The following is a 24,679-nucleotide window of genomic DNA, read 5'->3' on the forward strand; positions in this document are numbered from 1 at the left end:
AGAAGAATGGAAAAGAAAATTGAGAATGCGCTAGTGAAGATCAGTTTGGCTCTAGGAAAAGCAAAGGGACGAGAGAGGCAATTCTGACGTTACGGCTAATAATGGAAGCAAGGCTAAAGAAAAGTCAAGACACTTTCATAGGATTTGTCGACCTGGAAAAAGCGTTCGACAATATAAAGTGGTGCAAGCTGTTCGAGATTCTGAAAAAAGTAGGGGTAAGCTATAGAGAGAGACGGGTCATATACAATATGTACAACAACCAAGAGGGAATAATAAGAGTGGACGACCAAGAACGAAGAGCTCGTATTAAGAAGGGTGTAAGACAAGGCTGTAGCCTTTCGCCCCTACTCTTCAATCCGTACATCGAGGAAGCAATGATGGAAATAAAAGAAAGGTTCAGGAGTGGAATTAAAATACAAGGTGAAAGGATATCAATGATACGATTCGCTGATGACATTGCTATCCTGAGTGAAAGTGAAGAAGAATTAAATGATCCGCTGAACGGAATGAACAGTCTAATGAGTGCACAGTATGGTTTGAGAGTAAATCGGAGAAAGACGAAGGTAATGAGAAGTAGTAGAAATGAGAACAGCGAGAAACTTAACATCAGGATTGATGGTCACGAAGTCAATGAAGTTAAGGAATTCTGCTACCTAGGCAGTAAAATAACCAATGACGGACGGAGCAAGGAGGACATCAAAAGCAGACTCGCTATGGCAAAAAAGGCATTTCTGGCCAATAGACGTCTACTAATATCAAATACCGGATTTAATTTGAGGAAGAAATTTCTGAGGATGTACGTCTGGAGTACAGCATTGTATGGCAGTGAAACATGGACTGTGGGAAAACCGGAACAGAAGAGAATCGAAGCATTTGAGATGTGGTGCTATAGACGAATGCTGAAAATTAGGTGGACTGATAAGGTAAGGAATGAGCAAGTTCTACGCAGAATCGGAGAGGAAAGGAATATGTGGAAAACACTGATAAGGAGAAGGGACAGGATGATAGGACATCTGCTAAGACATGAGGGAATGACTTCCATGGTACTAGAGGGAGCTGTAGAGGGCAAAAACTATAGAGGAAGACAGAGACTGGAATACGTCAAGCAAATAATTGAGGACGTAGGTTGCAAGTGCTACTCTGAGATGAGGAGGTTAGCACAGGAAAGGAATTCGTGGTGGGCCGCATCAAACCAGTCAGTAGACCGATGACCAGAAAAAAAACAAAACCCTTTCAGATGACATTTTGCAACCGTGAACAGTTTCACGCACTTTCAATCGGCGATCCTCCATGACCATTTTGTGCACTTTTGCAATGATTTCTGCAATAGTGACACAGCTTGGCGGACTACTGCACGGATCGTCATCTATGCCCTCCCGACCAAATTTAAATTCATTTGTCCACTTGGCAACAGTTGAATATGAAGGAGCCGAGTCCCCCAGTGTATTCTGGAAATCGGCATGAGTGTCCTTTGCTTTCATACCTATCTTTAGGAAGTACTTAATCACTGCTCGAATCTCGATTTTTTCCATCTTTGCAAATCACTACGCGGGAACAACAACAGACCCACGCCGCCGCCACAGCTCTCTTCCAAGAGCACTGACGTGGCACATGATTACAGGCAACAATCCAATGAATATCACGTGAACAGCTCGTTGTGCTGGAGCTGACCTCTCGTGGTGATTCCGAGAACTTTTCAAACCACCCTCGTACTTCCCAACGCATTTGTAAGCATTTTTGGACAACCGTTAAGTAATGTATAAAATGCATATCTGAACTATCAGCCGTTTTTATTTTAAACCCAAACGTCTACCGGGTTCGGTCTTCGACTCGCTTCATGGATGAAGGGTTAAAACGGTTTTAGCCACCATATTGCGTTAGTCATTACTGAAAATATGTAGTGTATGCTAGGAATGTAAGTATATGACACAGGACTTTAAAAGCAAAGTCCTTTGTCATATATTTAAAATCATGGCATAGAAAAATTTTGACATTTGTGGTAAGGTCTTATGGGACCTAACTGCTGAGGTCATCGGTCCCTAAGCCTACACATTACTTAATCTTACTCCTAAGGACAACACACACACCCATTCCAGAGGGAGGACTCGAACCTCCGACGCGGGGAGCCGCACGGACCGTGACAAGGCGCCTCAGACCGCGCGGCTACCCCGCGCGGCTCATGGCATGCACTACGCATTGCAAGTAATGACTAATGCAATGTGGTGGCTTAAACCATTTTAACCCTTCATCCGTGAAGGTGGTCGAAGACCGAAACCGGTAGATGTTTGGGTGTAAAATAAAAACATCTTTTGTAAGCTTCCGAATCCTCTTGAATAGTTATATGTATGTAGCTACTGGTGAAAGGAGATTTCCAAAACTCGGTACTTACCTTAAGTCAACACTTTCGCTAGAAGTATTGTGTGGACTGGCTCGGCTTTAATCACTGAAAGCGATATCTTGAATTCAATAGATCCAGATTCTATTTTGAAGGATTTTACTAAGTTAAAGGCTAGAAAAATATCGATTATGATAATTTTATCCAAGTGAAAAATTGTTGTAACATACGCTGATCACTATAGGAATTGTACAGCTGGTCAGCAACAGCAGGAAAAGCTTTTAAGGGTGTTGCAGTGGATGTTGTTCTGAGAATTGATTGTTAAGAAAAAATTCTATACGTTGCGTCGCTTCCGAGTTATTTAGCACTGAAGCTAGCCAACCAGGTCGTTATCCACGCAATTTCAAGGTATGCGGTAATGCACAGACAGGTATAGGTATCTGAGTTACCACTTGTTCAGATGCTCATTACCGGTTAAAATGTGCCGTTTTCGGAAGTGATAAATTTAGACTGAGTGAGCAAAAGCTGCGTTTATTTGGTATTAGGAAACCAAACGAAGAACAAGTTTGGCGACAAAGCCTCTGGAGGTTGCTTGAATTTAAGCGCGCGACGACCGGATATGCTATCTTTAATGTTAAGTAACTCGGGAACGACGCAACGTATCGAATTGTTTTTTCTTAACAATCATTTCTCAGTAAAGCCTCCCCTGCAACAACCTTACAAGCTTTTCAGTCTTTTTCTGATAACCGTGTGTACGAGACGTCATTAACAGAAAGTTGTCCGCAGCTCGTGGTCGTGCGGTAGCGTTCTCGCTTCCCGCGCCCGGGTTCCCGGTTTCGATTCCCGGCGGGGTCAGCGATTTTCTCTGCCTCGTGATGACTGGGTGTTGTGTGACGTCCTTAGGTTAGTTAGGTTTAAGTAGTTCTAAGTTCTAGGGGACTGATGACCATAGATGTTAAGTCCCATAGTGCTCAGAGCAATTTGAACCATTTTTTGAACAGAAAATTTCCATTTCGTATAGCACAACAAGTGCATAGTTTACAGAAAAGTTTTGACCATGTTTGTAAGTTTTCGTCTACTCTCATGGCAAATTTTCTAAAATTTAATTAACTACTGGTGAGTTTTTCCTCACATGCAATACACAAATGGTTGAAACGGCTCTGAGTACTATGGGTCTTAACATCTGAGGTCATCAGTCACCTAGACGTACAACTACTTAAACCTAACTAACCTAAGGACATCACACACATCCATGCCCGAGGCAGGATTCGAACCTGCAATACACAGATTATGCAAATAAACAGTTTTGTTTAGCACGACAATATAAAATAAGATATTTTTTATATATCTGTTGTCGTATCCTGCCCACTCGTCTAATGTAGGGCGCCTAGGAAGCTGTTTTCTCGGATAGCTAGACAACAAGCAAATCTTATTAATGTAGTTTATTACAGAAAGTTAAATTGACAATACTTTGCGTCTTTACAAAATGTCGCAAGCAATGGCGACATGCAAATAATCAATGTCCTTTGGTATATACAATTTCCATACTAGCAAATAACACAGTTCACAAGTCACGGCTAAAGCGTTGTGGCTGACGGATCGTCTTCTAGTGCAGAGCGGCGCTTATATTCTCTTCGTGTAGATGCCGTTCCAGTCGTCGTGTCGTCCTAGTCAGCGTTCTATTGGCTGGCGTCGTCTCACAGCCTTCTCTGCTGTAACGTTCCAGGACGACGTGCAGGCGCTTCGTATTACGCCGAACATGTCACACATTCGCGATGGAATGTGAAATAATTAGAAAAAAATGATTAAAAAGTTCCGTTATTAAATTTAAAAAAAAAAAAAAACAGAAATCTCTATACTTAGAGTGTTTCCACTCAGTTAATAGAAAGCACATTTTTACTGAAGCTACAGCAATGCAATACGTCTTATTCTTTGTGCTTTCTCTAAACGCTTTTAAAGATCTCAGGAATTACCCTAAATGGATGTCAATTTTTTTCTTCTTTTAATATTTATCACTGGAATAAAATTCAGAAATTTGCAGTAGTTCGAGTAACGAAGATTTTTGTGAGGTAAGTGATTTGTGAAAGGTATAGGTTAATGTTAGTCAGGGCCATTCTTTTGTAGGGATTATTGAAAGTCAGATTGCGTTGCGCTAAAAAATATTGTGTGTCAGTTTAAGCACAGTCTTGTATAATTTTTCAAAGGGGACGTTTCAATCTCTCAATAAAAATTTTGGCTCACATATGACCTTTTAATAATTAACTGACTGTGAACCTAAACTGGTAAATCTGGACGTCACCAATGCTTTGTCATGGCCCGGAAAATTAATTCTGAATAAATTGAATAATCTTACCTCAATGAAGTCGCCGGATAACGAGTATACACCTGCTCCTATAAGGAATTTTTCTGGCAGAGCCCAGTGTAATGCTGGCCACTAGATTTGTTATGCATAAAAAGAAACAATTGATTTTTGTTTGCGATAATAGGGATGACCATGGATAGGAGAAATTAGTAAAATCCTTTAAATTCAGACGAGTAATTGTCAAAAGTTATCTTTATAAGAAAGATTTTTATTAAAAGATTTTTAAAAACATTTACATGGGACTTGATATAACAATAGTATAAAATCAGTTGTTACTAATTACACCTGCGCACGGCTGCTTTTACCTCATACTACATCGTTGATGCACGGCCATCGCTCTCCACGTCCGACCCAACCGCCCGACCCCGAGCTGCTACTACTACTGCTGCCGACACTGCTCTCTGGTCTGCGATTCTATTGTAGCTTACATATCGCAGGCAGCGCGTGAGCAATCCATCGAAGTTACATCTGCTCGAGTGCGCTAGCAACCAATTCCTTAGTCATGGACCTCTTACAAAGTTTTCAACGTTGTTTGAGATAGGGATCTTAGGAATATATTGCAAAAATTTCAGCCATTTTCTGTGCATAGCCGTCTTAGAATCCGCGGCTCGGTTTTGGTGCCCAAAAACCAAGTTTTTCAAGTCTTCTCAGGAAACTCCAACAAACTAAATAGTGACTCCATAAGTGTCTTATATGGAGCACATATAATGCAAAAGGAAGGAAGCGGTTTGGTCCATTTGCCTAAGCTGGAGGACGTGTGAAATAGCCAAACTTTGACCCTGTACTGTAGATTAGTTACAGTAAGACAATCCTTATGTTGAGTATACAAATTGTCCTTGTCCTGTTCAAAACACTTGACCCTACCTTACTGTCACCACTATACCCAAAAGTATGAGCCGAAGAAAAATTACGTTTTTATGTGAGGCGTTTTGGAACATATTGCGAGGGGCACTCAGTAAGTAATGCAACACATTTTTTTCTATAATGGAAATGGAAATGTCGTGTGGCTAGGGCCTCCCGTCGGGTAGACCGTTCGCCTGGTGCAGGTCTTTCGATTTGACGCCACTTCGGCGACCTGCGCGTCGATGGGGATGAAATGTTGATGATTAGGACAACACAACACCCAGTCCCTGAGCGGAGAAAATTTCCGACCCAGCCGGGAATCGAACCCGGGCCCTTAGGATTGACAGTCTGTCACGCTGACCACTCAGCTACCAGGGCGGACTTTCCTATAATGAGGTTGGCTTCATTTAAGATTCCAATACAACATACTATTCCCGACTCTTTGGCTATAAAACTCTGTTTTTCAACATAATTGCTGTATAATGCGACGGCTTTACGCCGCCTTTCTGGGAAAGTCCATATGTCTCTTGCCCTATGGGAGCACTCTACTGGTCGACGTCGGAGCCATCGTCTTGTTGCATCAACAACCTCCCCATCATCCACTTGCTGCTTCCCGCCGAGTGCATCCTCCATTGGGCCAAACAAATGGAACTCGAGATCCGGGCACACATCTTTAAGTATGGAGCAGTGTGTCAGCACTACCAACAGAGACGTCCACTAATGCATCAGGGTATTTGGCTGTGATACGTATAAAACCTCGAATGAGAGTTTCCGCACGTTCGACATTGCAGGAGTCACAGCTGTGTGCGGACGGCCGGCATGCGGTAGACTCCTCGCCCAACGACTCATCGTGCTTTTGTTCACTGCCTGCTCTCCATAGACACTCTGCAAGCGCCTGAGAGTATCTGCGATGCTCTGTTTTGCCGCCAAAAGAAACTAAATGACAGCCCTCTGCTTGGAACACAGCTCCGTTACAGGCGCCATTTTGAAGGCTACGCATAACGCCTCTATCTTTCGGAATTTCGTGAAACTATATGGGCTGAAGCGGGAATTCCGCGATGTCCCACAACAAATTAGGCCTTTTTTCAACCGAGATAGGCCTAGAAAAAATGTGTTGCGTAACATATTTGAGCTGTGTTGGGCTTATATTATGCGTTGGTTTAAACCTTGGCATCTATTCTGTGTTTGATTTTCCTCGGTTATTGCGATTATGCTGTTGTTCTCTCTCTCTATGAGAGGCAGCAGCGGTGTGTATCGATATTCTCACCTTGTACTATCTTCGGTCTGGTGCTTATAGTTTCCGGCTGTGCTGTGTGCGAGCAGTCGGTCGGTTGGCGTGGAGCAGCGAGGAAATGTCCGCGTGGCGTGGTTTGGCCGGGCCCGCTGGCGGTCTCTACACAGTGTCGGAGTGTGTGGAGGTTGTTCTCGTTGCTACGAGGTTCGTGGCTCACTGAGCCTGGGCACGAAAGTTGAGTTTGGGTTTAATTTACCAGCAAGTCAAGACTGTTCACATTGTCCCGTTTGGTTCTCGTTGTTGGCTAATGGGACATTCCCGTGAACAACAACGTGTGTGTTCGAGTTGGCGAAGGTTCAGCCACCGCCTGGTGGAGTCTAGCTGTATATTCATATTTGCAATTGAACTAGACCAGCGGAATTTTCTGCCTTGTGGCCGTTAACGTTCCGGTTACCTCCCCTGGCCGTTAACATAAATTCAGGCACTGTCCTTTCCTCACCGTGTTGTCGCTGTCCAGCACGGTGTGTAGTCTGATAGCTTAATGTATGCTTGGTTGTGGGCGTCCATGATTAGATTAGATTAGATTAAATTAATACTTGTTCCATAGATCATGAATACGACACTTCGTAATGATCTGGAACGTGTCAGGTTAATAAAAGATGTCTGTACAAGATATTACATTACACAAAATATTTCATGACACTAATGTTTAAGTTGTTTTTTTTCCTTAATTTATATCTAAAAATTCAGCCAATGAGTAGAAGGAGTTGTCATCTAGAAATTCTTTTAATTTATTTTTAAATGTTGGTTGGCTATCTGTCAGGCTTTTGACGCTGTTTGCTGGGTGACCAAAGACTTTTATGGCAGCATAATTTACCCCTTTCTGTGCCAAAGTCAGATTTAACCCTGCATAGTGAAGATCATCCTTTCTCCTGGTGTTATAGCTATGCACACTGCTATTACTTTTGAACTGGGTTGGATTATTAACAACAAATTTCATAAGTGAATATATATACTGTGAGGTTACTGTGAGGATCCCTAGATCCTTAAATAGATGTCTACAGGATGACTGTGGGTGGGCTCCAGCAATTATTCTGATTACACGTTTTTGAGCAATGAATACTTTTCTACTCAACGATGAATTACCCCAGAATATGATGCCATACGAAAGCAGTGAATGAAAGTAGGTATAGTAAGCTAATTTACTGAGATTCTTATCACCAAAATTTGCAATAACCCTAATAGCATACGTAACTGAACTCAGACGTTTCAGCAGACCATCAACGTGTTGTTTCCAGTTTAACCTCTCATCAATGGACACACCTAAAAATTTTGAAAATTCTACTTTAGCTACAGACTTCTGTTCAAAGTCTATATTTATTACTGGAGTTGTTACATTTACTGTACGGAACGTGTATACTGTGTTTTATCAAAATTTAAAGAGAGTCCGTTTGCTGAGAACCACTTAATAATTTTGTAAAAAACATCATTTACAATTACATCACTTAGTTCTTGGTTTTTGGATGTTATTACTATACTTGTATTATCAGCAAAAAGAACTAACTTTGCATCTTCATCAATGTGGAATGGTAAGTCATTAATGTATATCAAGAACAGTAAAGACAGAACCTTGTGGGACCCCGTACTTGATAGCCCCCCAGTTTGAGGAATCAGCTGTTGTTTTAACATTACATGAACCACTTATTTCAACTTTCTGCATTCTTCCAGTTAAGTATGAAATGAACCATTTTTGCACTGCCCCCCTCAAACCATAATGATGTAGCTTATCTAAAAGAATTCCATGATTTACACAATCAAAGGCCTTTGAGAGATCACAAAAAATACCAATGGGTGATATCCGGTTATTCAGAGCATTTAATATTTGATCAGTGAAAGCGTGTATATCATTTTCCGTTGAAAAGCCTTTCTGACAACCAAACTGACATTTTGTTAGTACTTTATTTTTACAAATATGGGAGGCTACTCTTGAATACATTACTTTCTCAAAAATGTTTCATAGAGCTGTCAGAAGAGAGATTGGGCGGTAGTTGTTGACATCCGACGTATCCCCCTTTTTATGCAATGGTTTTACAAAGGCATATTTCAGTCTATCGGGAAAAACACCCTGCTCCATAGAGCTATTACATACGTGGCTGAGAATCCTACTTATCTGTGGGGAACAAGCTTTAAGTACCTTGCTGGAAATGCCATCAATTCCGTAAGAGCTTTTACTTTTCAGTGAGTTTATTATTTTACTGATTTCAGAGGGAAAGGTTGGTGAAATTACAGTTGTTTCAAACTGCACAGGTATGGCCTCTTCTATTAGTAGCCTTGCCTCTTCTAGTGAAGATCTAGATCCTATTTTCTCCACAACATTTAAAAAATGATTATTGAAAATTTTTCAATTTCTGATTGTTTTTTAGTACACTTGTCATTCAGTTTTATGGCACTAAAGTCTTCCTGTGCTCTTGGTTGCCCTGTTTCCCTTCCAAATTGTTTTAATTTTATTATCAGAGTTACTGATCTCAGACATGATACACATGCTTCTGGACTTCTTAATAACTTTTCTTAGTACCGCACAATAGTTTTTATAATATTGAACAATTTCGGGGTCGGTACTCCCTCTTGCTGTTAGATACAGCTCTCTTTTACGGTTGCAAGATATTTCTATTCCTTTAGTTAGCCAAGGTTTTTTATATGTTTTCTTGGAATTATGTTTAACTATTTTCTTGGGAAAACAATTTTCAAATACCCTTAAAAATGTATCGTGAAATAAGTTATATTTCAAGTTTGCATCGGGTTCCTTATACACTTCATCCCAGTCTAGCTGCTGTAGGCTTTCCCTAAAGTTTGCAATATTTATATTGTTAATTGAATGCACTGCTTTGAAATTCTGATTTGATATACTGCATGGAGATACGTCATGTACTGCAACTAGCTGTGCACCATGATCTGAAAGACCATTCTCAACAGGATAAGCATTTATGTCCTTAAACTTATCGTGGTCTATAAAAAAGTTATCTATCAATGTCCTGCTGTTCTTTGTTATCCGAGTAGGAAAATCAATGACGGAGCTCAAATTGAAAGAACTGAGTAATACTACAAGGTCATTCTTCCTATTACACTCATTCAGGGAATCAACATTGAACTCCCCACAAATGATAATTTGCTTCCCCCTGTCTGACAGATAGCACAACAAAGCATCCAAGTTTTCTAGAAATAGCTGGAAATTCCCTGAGGGGGACATATACACTGTTACAATTATGAAAGTGCCATCATTTAGTTTTAGTTCAGTGGCACATGCTTCCATATGTTGCTCTACACAAAATTTTTTAGTTTCTAAATTTTTTACACTGTGGAAGCTTTTGACATATATGGCAACTCCTCCTCTCATCCTATTATCTCTACTTACATGTGCAGCTAATTTGTACCCATTGATGCTAACCTTTTGCATATCTGTGACAATGTGATGCTCAGACAGGCATAGTACATCTATTACATTCTCAGTTTCTATATCTTCTAAACAAAGCAGAAGCTCATCAATTTTATTCTTCAATCTGTCAGGCTTTTGATGCTGTTTGGTAGGTGACCAAAGACTTTTGTGGCAGCATAATTTACCCCTTTCTGTGCCAAAGACAGATTTAACCCTGCGTAGTGAAGATCATCCTTTCTCCTGGTTACATTTTACGTTTTGGATTGAACTCCTGGTTGTGTGCTGGTCGAGTGGAGCGCAAGTTACCTTGTCGGTGGGTTCGTTGACTGTCTGTTGGTTGGGTTGTCGTCGGATCGAGAATGGTCGGGACGACAGCCTGTCTCATCTAACAAAGAGACGGCACGACCGCGGGGTCGGAGATGTGGTGTCACCGCCAGACACCACACTTGCTAGGTGGTAGCCTTTAAATCGGCCGCGGTGCATTAGTATACGCCGGAGCCACGTGTCGCCACTGTCAGTGATTGCAGACCGAGCGCCGCCACACGGCTGGTCTAGAGAGATTTCCTAGCACTCGCCCCAGTTGTACAGCCGACTTTGTTAGCGATGCTACACTGACATCTACGCTCTCATTTGCCGAGACGATAGTTAGCATAGCCTTCAGCTACGTCATTTGCAACGACCTAGCAAGGCGCCATAGCATTTGATATTTATCTTGTGAAGCATGTACAATCAAGAGCGATGTACACCAATTACGGATTAAAGTTAAGTATTCTACCAGATACGTACCTTTTTTATTAGACTCAGCTCCTATAACTGTTCCAGACCTCACGCCAGCCTGCGTGAGCTTAAAAACGTGCATTTCGGCCTCCTCTAGCAACACGGTGTTGGCTCTTCTGCCAACAAAAAAAAAAAATGGCTCTGAGCACTATGGGACTTAACATCTATGGTCATCACTCCCCTAGAACTTAGAACTACTTAAACATAACTAACCTAAGGACGTCACACAACACCCAGCCATCACGAGGCAGAGAAAATCCCTGACCCCGCCGGGAATCGAACCCGGAACCCGGGCGCGGGAAGCGAGAACGCTACCGCACGACCACGGGCTGCGGGCCTTCTGCCAACACTTCAGGGGATTTGTCCGGAATTTTGTGTGGCGAAAGAGGACCCCTAACACCTCATGTGGTTAAAATACACTCCTGGAAATTGAAATAAGAACACCGTGAATTCATTGTCCCAGGAAGGGGAAACTTTATTGACACATTCCTGGGGTCAGATACATCACATGATCACACTGACAGAACCACAGGCACATAGACACAGGCAACAGAGCATGCACAATGTCGGCACTAGTACAGTGTATATCCACCTTTCGCAGCAATGCACGCTGCTATTCTCCCATGGAGACGATCGTAGAGATGCTGGATGTAGTCCTGTGGAACGGCTTGCCATGCCATTTCCACCTGGCGCCTAGTTGGACCAGCGTTCGTGCTGGACGTGCAGACCGCGTGAGACGACGCTTCATCCAGTCCCAAACATGCTCAATGGGGGACAGATCCGGAGATCTTGCTGGCCAGGGTAGTTGACTTACACCTTCTAGAGCACGTTGGGTGGCACGGGATACATGCGGACGTGCATTGTCCTGTTGGAACAGCAAGTTCCCTTGCCGGTCTAGGAATGGTAGAACGATGGGTTCGATGACGGTTTGGATGTACCGTGCACTATTCAGTGTCCACTCGACGATCACCAGTGGTGTACGGCCAGTGTAGGAGATCGCTCCCCACACCATGATGCCGGGTGTTGGCCCTGTGTGCCTCGGTAGTATGCAGTCCTGATTGTGGCGCTCACCTGCACGGCGCCAAACACGCATACGACCATCATTGGCACCAAGGCAGAAGCGACTCTCATCGCTGAAGACGACACGTCTCCATTCGTCCCTCCATTCACGCCTGTCGCGACACCACTGGAGGCGGGCTGCACGATGTTGGGGCGTGAGCGGAAGACGGCCTAACGGTGTGCGGGACCGTAGCCCAGCTTCATGGAGACGGTTGCGAATGGTCCTCGCCGATACCCCAGGAGCAACAGTGTCCCTAATTTGCTGGGAAGTGGCGGTGCGGTCCCCTACGGCACTGCGTAGGATCCTACGGTCTTGGCGTGCATCCGTGCGTCGCTGCGGTCCGGTCCCAAGTCGACGGGCACGTGCACCTTCCGCCGACCACTGGCGACAACATCGATGTACTGTGGAGACCTCACGCCCCACGTGTTGAGCAATTAGGCGGTACGTCCACCCGGCCTCCCGATGCCCACTATACGCCCTCGCTCAAAGTCCGTCAACTGCACATACGGTTCACGTCCACGCTGTCGCGGCATGCTACCAGTGTTAAAGACTGCGATGGAGCTCCGTATGCCACGGCAAACTGGCTGACACTGACGGCGGCGGTGCACAAATGCTGCGCAGCTAGCGCCATTCGACGGCCAACACCGTGGTTCCTGGTGTGTCCGCTGTGCCGTGCGTGTGATCATTGCTTGTACAGCCCTCTCGCAGTGTCCGGAGCAAGTATGGTGGGTCTGACACACCGGTGTCAATGTGTTCTTTCTTCCATTTCCAGGAGTGTATTAGGACGCACTACCCGGAAAATCCCGTGAAAAATCGATCCAAAGTTTCTTAGGTGCGTTGTAAGTACGCCAGAGGTCTCGTGTTCGATTCCTCCTCTGGCACTTTTTTTTCTTCTGTTTGATTTTCTTTGGTTATTCCACCAATTATTCAGAAAGTTTCGCAAACCTACATTATCTTTAACTAATTAGTTATATTATTGAATAAAAATTATTTTCTTTTCGTCCAACAACACAATTCATGGCGGTGGTTTTTCCATTTTTCATTGTAAAGTATATGAGCAGAAACATTGGCTGTTTAATCAGAATAACAAAGTCGATTGGGAAATATTCAATTTTTATACATATAATAATTATAAACAAGAACCGCAGTGGTAATTATCGTAAAAACAAACAAAGCAATAATTTTTGCGACATCTTGCGCAACATATAAAAGCGGATTTTTTTGCAATCACAGGGCGTTTGCAATAAATCTGTACAAAAACATTCCCCATTAACATTTACGAAAATGTTTCGAGTTTCTGACAATTTTGAGGCAATCCAGGCATATTAAATCATGTCTCGGAATATTGGTGACGATAATTGATGGTGAATTTCACGATTCTCCTGTAACATTGCGGTGCAATTTTGCAAACAACAGAAGAAAAAAAAAAGTGCCGGCGGAGGAATCGAACCCGAGACATCTGGCGTAATGGTCCGAGCGCTAACCATGTACGCCAGACGGAGCCACGACAATGGACTAAAATTTTATGGCCATAAGGCACCTAAGAAACTTTGGATCGATTTTTCTCGGGATTTTCCGCGTAGTGCGTCCTAATATTTCAACCACGTGAGGTGTTAGGGGTCCTCTTTCACCACACAAAATTGTGGACAAATCCCCGACCCCACGGTCGTGCTGTCTCCTTGTAAGTGATCGTTAGTATTTCAAGTGCTGACCGACCCTCGAAACTTCTGAGCGCCGTTAGCTGCACTGCCTTTTCTTATTTTCTATCGTGTGTATTTCTATGGCTCATAGCCAATGGTTTTGAATTAAAGTTGAATTGTTTTTAGTGGTGTTGTTAAGTTATGGGTCTTCAGCCATTTTAAAATGAAAGTTCCTTGCTTGTCAAGTGTTCGATTATTTGGCCCTTCAGTCTTATTAATATATTGTTTAAAGATAAAGGCTTGGGCCTTCTGCCTACTAAAAATTATTTTAGTTGTGTTTTAAGGCATGAACCTTCAGCCGTTTTAAAATTAAAGTTCCTTGCTTGTCAAGTGTGAGAATGTTTGGGGCCTTCAGTTTAATTTAAGATATCGTCTTCTACCTTGTGTTTGTTTATTTAATTTTACCTTGAGTCTTAAATCATGGGGCCTTCAGCCGTCTTTAAATTAAGGTTGTTGCTTTTCACGTGTTAGATTTTTGGGCCTTCAGCCAAATTATAGAACTTATTTAATGTGAGGCCTTCTGCCTTCTAAATATTCTCATTGGTGTCTGAATTTTGAGTTAATGGCTTTTAGTCTTTTTTTTTTAAATTATAGTGGTTGTTCCCTTAAGGCATAAGATAATGTGGCGTATTCAGCCGATAACTAAGTTCAAGAATTTGTACTTTAATGTTTGGTCAAATAAATAAAGTTACATGAGTTCGAGTGTAACTGACAGCCGCTCATTTTCGTCCCCTTTCCACAACTCCAACTACCTGTCCTGTCCTGCGGGTTTAGCAGGGCGTATCAGTATTGAACGTCGTTCGTAGGTAGCACACCGATGAAGTACTGAAAATCAAGTATTTGTTGCTCTCGGAAGCTATTAGAAAGGGAATCCACATCTGGAGCCGGTAACCGGGCGACAGGTTACGCCGTTTGGTGACGCTGTTAACAGTGTTATAAGCCTCAACGCACATCTTGAATGATCAATAATTCAAAAACAGACGTAATTTCTGATGGGATAGCAGCAATCAGTCATTGTATAATGTTACTTATAATCCGTCTTGATTGCAAAACTTTTTTATTCTTACGGCCGGTTTCGGTTCACTCAGAACCATCTTCAGATCTGATATTTCAGTTACAGGATTAACCCGTCCAAATCCAGCAACTTTCACATGTTTCAGTTCATTCAGAACCATCTTCAGATCTGATATTACAATTACAGGAGTAACCCGTCAAAATCCAGCAACTTTCACATGCATGTAACTGAAATATCAGATCTGAAGATGGTTCTGAATGAACCGAAACCGGCCATATGAATAAAAAAAATTTGCATTCAAGGCGGATTATAAGTAACATAATTCGAAAACAGTCTTAATCGCATTTATTATTATTATTATACCGCCAACCGGTTTCAACCCGACGTAGGGGTCATCTTCTGGGCGTTTACACCATTGGTCGACTGCTGGTGGTGTCACTCCTGTCTACATAGTTTCCTGCCGTTATGTTGACAGAAGTGACATCACCAGCAGTCGACCAATGGTGTAAACCCCCAGAAGATGACCCCTACGTCGGGTTGAAACCGGCTGGCGGTATAATAATAATAATAAATGCGATTAAGACTTTTGTAATTATTGATTAATCATACTAATCTCTGCTTCTCTCCACAACCACGTTGTCCAAAACACCCTGAATGGATCACAGCAGCTGTGAGGCGTGTCCGGCGTGTCCGGTGTTGCAGCACGACGGGGTGCCGGGAGCGCGGCGTGGTGAACGACACGCGCGGCGCCGTGTCGGCGGGCACGGTGGTGGCCGCGCTGTGCGCCGCCTCGCAGCCGCAGACAGTCAGCCTGCGAGACCTGCTGGCGGCGGCGGCGGAGGCGGGGCTGGCGCCCGTGCTGTCCGCCGGCACCGCGGCCGTCGCGCCGCGGGACCGCGAGAAGCTGGAGAGCCTCAAGGCGTACTCCGACATGGGCAGCGCCGCCGCCGTAGACAGCCTCTGGGCCAGCACGCTCGCCGGTACGGTAGCCCCACCACTCCGCTCCCTGCAGGCGTGTTCTTACGGCCACCTCAAAGTGTCTACTGCGACCGCAATTTTAACGTGACGCAGCTCTCGGGTCTATAATAACACTTATCTTAACGTGACAACCTGCTTGTGTCCAGAGTAATACCTGCAATAATGTGACCACAGTAACAGCTGTTTTAATGGGACCACCTGCTAGCGTCCACAGTACCTACCATTTTAATGTGACCACCTGCTAGTCTCCACAGCAATACCTGTATTAACGTGACCACAGTAACACCTGTTTTAATGGGACCACCTGCTAGTGTCTACAGTAACTACCATTTTAATGTGACCACCTGCTAGTATCCACAGCAATACCTGCATTTATGTGACCACAGTAACAGCTGTTTTAATGGGACCACCTGCTAGCGTCCACAGTACCTACCATTTTAATGTGACCACCTGCTAGTCTCCACAGCAATACCTGTATTAACGTGACCACAGTAACACCTGTTTTAATGGGACCACCTGCTAGTGTCTACAGTAACTACCATTTTAATGTGACCACCTGATAGTGTCCACAGCAATACCTGCATTAATGTGACCACAGTAACACCTGTTTCAATAGGACCACCTGCTAGTGTCTACAGTAACTACCATTTTAATGCGACCACCTGATAGTGTCCACAGCAACACCTGTATTAACGTGACCACAGTAACACCTGTTTCAATAGGACCACCTGCTAGTGTCTACAGTAACTACCATTTTAATGCGATCACCTGATAGTGTCCACAGCAATACCTGCATTAATGTGACCACAGTAACAGCTGTTTTAATGGGACCACCTGCTAGCGTCCACAGTAACTACCGATTTAATGTGACCACCTACAAGTGTCCACAGTAATACCTGCATTAACGTGACCACAGTAACACCTGTTTTAATGGGACCACCTGCTAGCGTCCACAGTAACTACCGATTTAATGTGACCACCTACAAGTCTCCACAGTAATACCTGTATTAACGGGACCACAGTAACACCTGTTTTAATGGGACCACCTGTTAGTGTCTACAGTAACTACGATTTCAATGTGACCACCTGCAAGTGTCCACAGTAATATATGTATTAACGTGACCACAGTAATACCTGTTTTAACGGGACCACCTGCTAGTGTCTACAGTAACTACCATTTTAATGTGACCACCTGATAGTGTCCACAGCAATACCTGCATTAATGTGACCACAGTAACACCTGTTTTAATGGGACCACCTGTTAGTGTCTACAGTAACTACCATTTCAATGTGACCACCTGCAAGTGTCCACAGTAATATATGTATTAACGTGACCACAGTAATACCTGTTTTAACGGGACCACCTGCTAGTGTCCACAGTAACTACCGTTTTAATGTGACCATGTGCAAATATCAACAGTAACTATCGTTCTAACATGACCACCGTTACTGTCCATAGTAGCTACCATTTCAACGTCACCACCTGTTAACGTCCACAGTAATCCACACGTCAATGTGACCACCTCCTAATGTCGACACTAATACCTGTTTAAATGTGATCTCTTGCAAGTGTTCACAGTAACAACCGTTTTAAAGTGACCACCTGCCAGTGTACACATTAACACCAATTTTAACTTGACCACTTGCTAGTGTCCACAGTAACTGTTGTGATCAAGCGAAAACACTTTCGTCTGCCCACAGCTGTGCGTTCTTTGAGTACCGTGGGAGATGCTACATCAAACCAGGACACGTGAAGTATTAGTTCACTTTATCACATGAAGGAATAAAAGATTTTTTTAAGTTTGACACACTCCTTTGCCACAGGAATACTGAGTGATTTACAACTATCTTGGCCTAACAAAGCATCACTTGTTGCACTAACTAACAAACAATATTCAGTATTAACAACACTACAAGTTCATCTCAAACTTTAACTACTTGTTGCTCCTAGGCGATGATGTTGGCTGCTCTAGCTGAGATCTCGAACTGGGGCAGAAATCTAGCTAGCCTGACACTTATTGACCTCAGTGTGAGGGCGCTGCTGTGCTGAGAAGGGATTTGTGGTCTTCATGAGCGGCACTCACATATCGTTCTGCATTGCAGCGAGCCCTCACGAATGACTGTGGCACAGATTCACGTTGCCGACTTTGGTGTGGCAATGCGAGCTCTGTACAGCACAGTAACACCTGTTTCAAGTTGACCACCTGCTAGAGTCCACAGTAACATCTGTTTTAACGTGACCACCTGCTAGTGTCCACAGTAACTACGGTTTGAACGTGACCGCATGCAAATATCAACAGTAACTACCGTTTTACCGTCACCACCTGCTAGTGTCCATCTCAACAGTTACTGGCGTTTTACTGTGACACCTGCTAGTGACTGTAGTAACCACCATTTTTTTCAATCTGACACCCTCCTAGTGTGCACAGTGATCCCTGTTATAACGTGAATTCCTGGTGTTATCAAAAGCAACACGTATTTTAATGTGACCCCTTCCTAATGGCTAGTGTCCACATTAATTACCCTTATGGAGCTAATATCTATGGTAGCCCCTTGATTTTGTATGATCACCTGCTAATGTCTGCAGCGACACCTGTTTTTAATGTAGCACCTTCTAATGTCGGAAGTGATTACCGTTTTCTAAGTTGTTACCACGTTTGGCAACTACTGTTCTAACTGACCACATGACAGTGTCCATAGTAAAACACATTACAATGTGCTCACCTCATTACATCCACAGTAGCCCCTATTTTAACGTAACAACCTATTAATGTCCACCATAACCGCTGTTTCAACGTGACTGAAGTGGCCCATCGAGGACTCGGTAAGCAGTAACTCACTCCAGATAGATAAGGAATAAAATGTTAAATAATAAGAACATAAAACCAAATTTAACTATTCTGTACCAAACTGCTGTTTGTGACTGTAACTATCTCTGTTCGAGCACTTAAGCAGTCTAACAAAAGATTGTAACTGTTTGTCAAAGCAGAAATTTCACTGACTCCAAACAGGCAGAAGTCTATGCGCTGAAGTGTTGTGACTTGGCAAGACAGCCAAGTCACTATGAGACGAAGCCGAAAGGCACGCATTTAGCTCACGCAGACTGGCGTGAGGTCTGGAACAGTTAAGGGAATTAATAGTAGCAAATAAAGTACGTAGTTGATGTAATACTTAACTTTAATCCATAATTGGTGTACATCGCTCTTGACGGTACATTAATAATCTCAATATAAACTGTTAATGGCGCCTTGCTAGGTCGTAGCAAATGACGTAGCTGAAGGCTAAGCTAACTATCGTCTCGGCAAATGAGAGCGTATGTGTCAGTGTAACATCGCTAGCAAAGTCGGCTGCACAACTGGGGCGAGTGCCAGGACGTCTCTCTAGACCTGCCGTATGGTGGTGCTCGGTCTGCTATCACTGACAGTGGCGACACGCGGGTCCGACGTATACTACCGGACCGCGGCCGATTTAAAGGCTACCACCTAGCAAGTGTGGTGTCTGGCGGTGACACCACATAAAGGATGACAGTTAAGGGCGGTTGTCCAAGAACACAACACAGTAATGTACAGCCGAATAGAAAAGTTCTGGTGGCAGAGCTTCGTGAGGTCATGAGGTCACATCGTAACATAGGCGCAGACGGCTAGTGGCTCGAGGTAGGCTCCGTTGGTTCCCTCTTCTGGCGAGAAGACTTAGACTGCTGGATAGTGGCGTTTCGGCGCCTTAAATACGGTGCCGTCAGAAGAACTGGTCGCAGCCGGCCGAAGTGGCCGTGCGGTTCAAGGCGCTGTAGTCTGGAACCGCAAGACCGCTACGGTCGCAGGTTCGAATCCTGCCTCGGGCATGGATGTTTGTGATGTCCTTAGGTTAGTTAGGTTTAACTAGTTCTAAGTTCTAGGGGACTAATGACCTCAGCAGTTGAGCCCCATAATGCTCAGAGCCATTTTTTTTGAACTGGTCGCGGACTAGCCCACCTGTTGTTGAGGCCAGTGACCTGGGGCTGTACCGGTAGCGTCTTGATTTGGCGTTGACAGCATTCCATGTTGTTGTCGCCCACAACTGGTGTTGTTTTGGTTCTCGTTGCCGTGGCCCCTAAGATATTGTGTATCGGCAACCCGTGATGCTGCCCCGCTATATTGGCGTGCTATATGCCTAGACACAACAGTGACCACCTGCTTGTGTCCATAGTAACACCTGTTTTAACGTGGCCAGCTGCTAACGCCCATAATAATCCCCGTTTTAATGTGACCAACTCATAATGTTGACAGAAACACTCGTTTAATGTGGCTACCTACTAGTATCCACAATAACTACTGGTCTAACGTGATCACGTTGCAGTGTCCACAGTAAACCTCATATGCAACACTGACAGAGGAGCTAGGTGAGGCCTAAGTTTTTTATTTCTCCTCCATAGGTTGACAGCACTGGCTCAGCAGTAATATGACTTAACATATTGTTCTTGTACACAACCCGTGTCGGGTCAGCGAATAGCTCTATCCCTAGTGATTTCAGAGAATTTTATTCGCAGTGCCCCATTCTCCGTATCCGCCGAGGAACAAATGGGTGGAATGATACGTTTTTTGTTGTTCTTTGAAGTAACTACAGTTGCAGAGAGTATCGCAAAATGCTTCATTATGATGACGGGCCCCCTCGTGAACATAAATTTTACGAGAGGAGCGTTTGAGAAAGCTACGCAGTACGAAAATGGTAAAGGATACCACGGCAGCTGACCCACTGATTCGTGGCGATTGTCGGTTCAGAACTATTAACAGTGCGCATGAGTTGAACATTAGGCACGATTCAACACTTTGAATCGACCCTGAACCTCATATCTATCGTAAAGTTTATGCTCATAGGGACAAAAGTAAACATGAACGTCTGGTAACGTCGAAATCACATTTAAGGCATTTTCGAAAGGAAAAAGGTTTTCTCAGTCGCGTAGTATCCATTGATGACACGTGGGTAAATCACTACGAACTAAAGAGGACTCGTAGAATGTTCCCTTTCATTGGTTATTCAGTCTTTTTCTCATGATTACTTCTCCACTGGCAGTCTGAATGGGTGCTCATCCGGAATCTCTTGCCAATGCGAAATCAACATGACACTATTTCAATTACTGGCCCCACGTCCTGCAGATACATATTACGTGTCCTTAATGCAATGGTTTTCATTGCCTTCTGTATCCTCATGCAGTTGGTCACTGCTGATTGTTTCGCCTTTCAGGGCTAGTTTCCCACCCTACGACAAGAGGATGTCCCAAACCTCTGTCCACCATTCTGCCCTCTTTGGCAAGGCAGTTAGGAGAAAGACTTCCTTGTACTAGAAGTCTTCACCCGCCATTGCCGATTATTTTTGTTCAAAACTAGCTGACTACCCGGCGTAGCCTGAGCTTGTATTTACTCCAATTCTACTAGTCCATCTCGTACTTTCAGCCCTCTCTATCCGTCTCTTTCACTCCCCTCTTGGTCCTTCTCTTATTCGCCGACCTCTCTCTCCACATCCTCCGTCCCCCATTCTCTGTCCACCTCCTACACCTCTATCCCTACTGCTGCTACTCCCCACTCTATCTGTCCATCTGCTCGTTCTCCCTCTGTGCATCAGCTCCATCCCTTCTGTCTAACTCCCTTCCCAGAATCAAACTCCTCCTGTCCCCTCAATCCATTCTCGCGCCATCTCCTCCACGACCCTCTACTGTCCATCTCCCCTTCCTCCTCTCCATCTGTCTGTCCATCGCCTCTCCCCTCTCTCAGTCCATCTCCTCCCTGTCCCATCTGTCTCGTCTGTCCTTTCTCTGTCTATCTATTCCTCTACGTCTGTTTGTCCATCTTGTCCTCCTCATTCTCTCACTTCATCTCCTCCACCCCTCTCTCTGTCAATCTTCTCCTTTTTCCTTCATCTGTACGTCTCCTCCTCCATCCTCTCTCTGTCCATGTCCTCCTTTTTTCTTTCTCTGTCCATTTCGTCTTCCTTTCTGAATTAATTCAATGTCTTTCGTTAATCCCACACGGTGCGGATCCCAAACACTCGAGCAGCACTCAAGAATGGGCCGCACTAGTGTACTATACGCGCTCTCCTTTACACATGATCCACACTTTCTTAAAATTATCCCAATAAACCCAAGCCAACTACTCGCCGTCCTACGTCCTTACATGCTCGTTTCATTTCGTATCACTTTACAACATTAGGACTCGATATGTAATCGACGTGGCTTTATCAAGCAGCACTCCACTAATATTGTACTCGAACGTTACAGCACTGTTTTCCCTACTCGCCTGCATTAACTTACTTTTTTCTACGTTTAGAATTAGCTACCACTCATCACACCAAAATGGTTCAAATGGCTCTGAGCACTATGGGACTTAACATCTGAGGTCATCAGTCCCATATAACTTAGAACTACTTAAACCTAACTAACCTAAGGACATCACACACGTCCATGCCCGAGGCAGGATTCGAACTTGCGACCGTAGCGGTCGCGCGGTTCCAGACTGTAGCGCCTAGAACCGCTCGGCCACGCCGGCCGGCTTCATCACACCAATAGGCTGTGTAAATAATCTTGTATCCTCCTACAGTCACTCAACGACGATGCCTTCCGTTACATCACAGCGTCATCATCGAACAGCGGCAGACTTCTCCTCACCCTATACGTCAGATCATTTACGTCACACAACCCTGGGACACACCTGAAGACACCCTATAACACTAAAGTGCCGGGTAATGTTATCCTCTGAGAGGTCAAATGGACAAGGGCATCGGACTATAATTTTGAATTTGGTGAAATAATAGAAAAACCAAACAGCCTTTAATCTTGGGAGTTAGCGAAAGCGGTAAACTCATAAATGAATTTATTTTGGAAATATATCGTTGAGAAAATTGAATATTGGTTATTGAAGTTACTTTTGTTGAGATTTCCCTTTGAATAACAAACAGGATACAAACTGACACAGTGAACTCTGTACTGTGTGTAGCAACAGTTACCAATAACACACACGCCAAATTATGGGCAGCAAATTTGCACCAGTCTCATACTAATGAAAGCCACACTCAAAAGCATTACTTAATCAAATACTGTAATGTCACTGCATGAAAAGCAGAAGTAAATTTGGACATGAGCGGCTTCTACTTGACTGAAATGAAAAAAACACAAATAAAGATGAATAACATCGTAAATACACTGTTTAAGCTCCTCTCCATATAGCAGCTTTTGTTAGTAACAGTAACAGTTCAATTTTTTCTTAATAGGTGGAGAATATGATGGGGACCCATAAACTAGTATAGTTTGACTGGTCAAAGATCTTTGATTATTGCAATAGTAATGGCTAACTCTAAAGGCTAATCATTCACTTAAATTCCTTTGCAGGACAATAAAATACAACACTGGGCGTAATTAACTAAAAAAAAGAAACTTTCATCATGGGCACCAAAAATACACCTTCTTTTAAAATCATGCATAATTTTTCTTCTAACAATACTATCGTAAATCTGTTCATTAAAGATTTATATGCACTTGAACTTTAATTACCTGTGAAGCGGATATTCTTTGCAATAATATTTACACAATCTTGCACTGTAATCCTACAAAACTGTATTTCACTTGGAGCAGTTCATTAACAAAGCATCCAAACGTTACTCTTACTTTAATTTTTACTACTCCTTTTACTTTAGACAAAAAAAATCACTTTTAAACACATGAATGCAAGGACTGTTCATTTAAATCAGGATACTCGGCTTTAGTAGCACTTAGGCGAGGACGCTGCGTAGGTTCGTGATCAGGATTGAAAATATGGTTACGGACACCACTTTATGTTTTATGTGATTATTATTGAAACAACACACGAATTATCTGGTCAATGCCCATATACATTAGTTGGCTGAATGTATGAAGGTTGCATGAAGATTGGTGGCAGGCGCAATGGCTCTTGATGTGCGAATGCTGTATAAATTCTTTTCTTGGTGTCTGATTTTCAACATATGAGCCATTCCATTTTTTCGTGAATAAAAAATAATACCAGATCCACATCCGAGGCAAATCCCTTCTAAAGCAGCTTCATATTGCCTCTCTTAGCACCGTCGAGGTATACCGTGCTAAGGCTAGACGCATACTGCGTGTCGTTCACACAAAAGAGCCGCTCAGTTGGACCGCCAAATCCACCTTTCACATCGCGCCATGCCACTTTCGTTGCGGAGAGACTTTTCTACAGCGTTTACATGTTACAAATACGAGTGCCCTAAGTAAGAACCAGCTTTTAGGAAACATACTCTTTTTATAAACATATAAACATAGAAAATACTTTCTAAAGCACTTTTAAATAGAATAGAGGAACAATCAAGACCTCATATAGGAGATTATCAAGCAGGATTTAGAAAATGTAGATCACGTGCAGAATAGATTCTTAATTTAAAGACAATTGTGAGATTGAGAGCTATACAAAATGAAAATACAGTAGTTACTTTCGTAGACTTCAAGAAGGGCTAAAACTCAGTTGACAAACACTATTCCAGATACGTTATGAATCAGGGATAGATGAAAACACCAGAAGACTTGTTGAACAAACGCTCACAGATACATCAAGAATTAAGTTTCAAGGCGAAATTTCTGAACCATTCAAAATCATAACAGGAGTTCGACAAGGAGACGGACTGTCCCCAATTCTCTTTAACTTGGTTTTAGATAAAATAGTAAAAACATGGGAAAGCACATTAAAAAACAGAGGCAGAAATGATATAAGCATGGGCCAAGGAAAGAACAAATCTGATGTGAAATATTTAGCCTTTGCAGATGATGTTGTTGTTGTTGTTGTGGTCTTCAGTCCTGAGAGTGGTTTGATGCAGCTCTCCATGCTACTCTATCCTGTGCAAGCTTCTTCATCTCCCAGTACCTACTGCAGCCTACGTCCTTCTGAATCTGCTTAGTGTATTCATCTCTTGGTCCCCCTCTACGATTT

At 43.3% G+C, this 24,679-nt stretch overlaps 1 protein-coding gene across 1 annotated transcript in view; it reads left to right on the top strand.

Annotated features, from left to right (window-relative positions):
* Window positions 1-24,679, top strand: part of LOC126455764 (uncharacterized) — a 204,200-nt gene that overhangs the window by 119,476 nt on the left and 60,045 nt on the right. Inside the window, exon 5 of the mRNA XM_050091528.1 lies at window positions 15,462-15,739. Coding sequence (XP_049947485.1) covers window positions 15,462-15,739 — 278 coding nt within the window. The remainder of the gene's footprint in view (window positions 1-15,461; window positions 15,740-24,679) is intronic.

The sequence above is a fragment of the Schistocerca serialis genome, chromosome 2 (genome assembly GCF_023864345.2).
Source record: "Schistocerca serialis cubense isolate TAMUIC-IGC-003099 chromosome 2, iqSchSeri2.2, whole genome shotgun sequence".
In the NCBI taxonomy this organism is placed as follows: Eukaryota; Metazoa; Arthropoda; class Insecta; order Orthoptera; family Acrididae; genus Schistocerca; species Schistocerca serialis.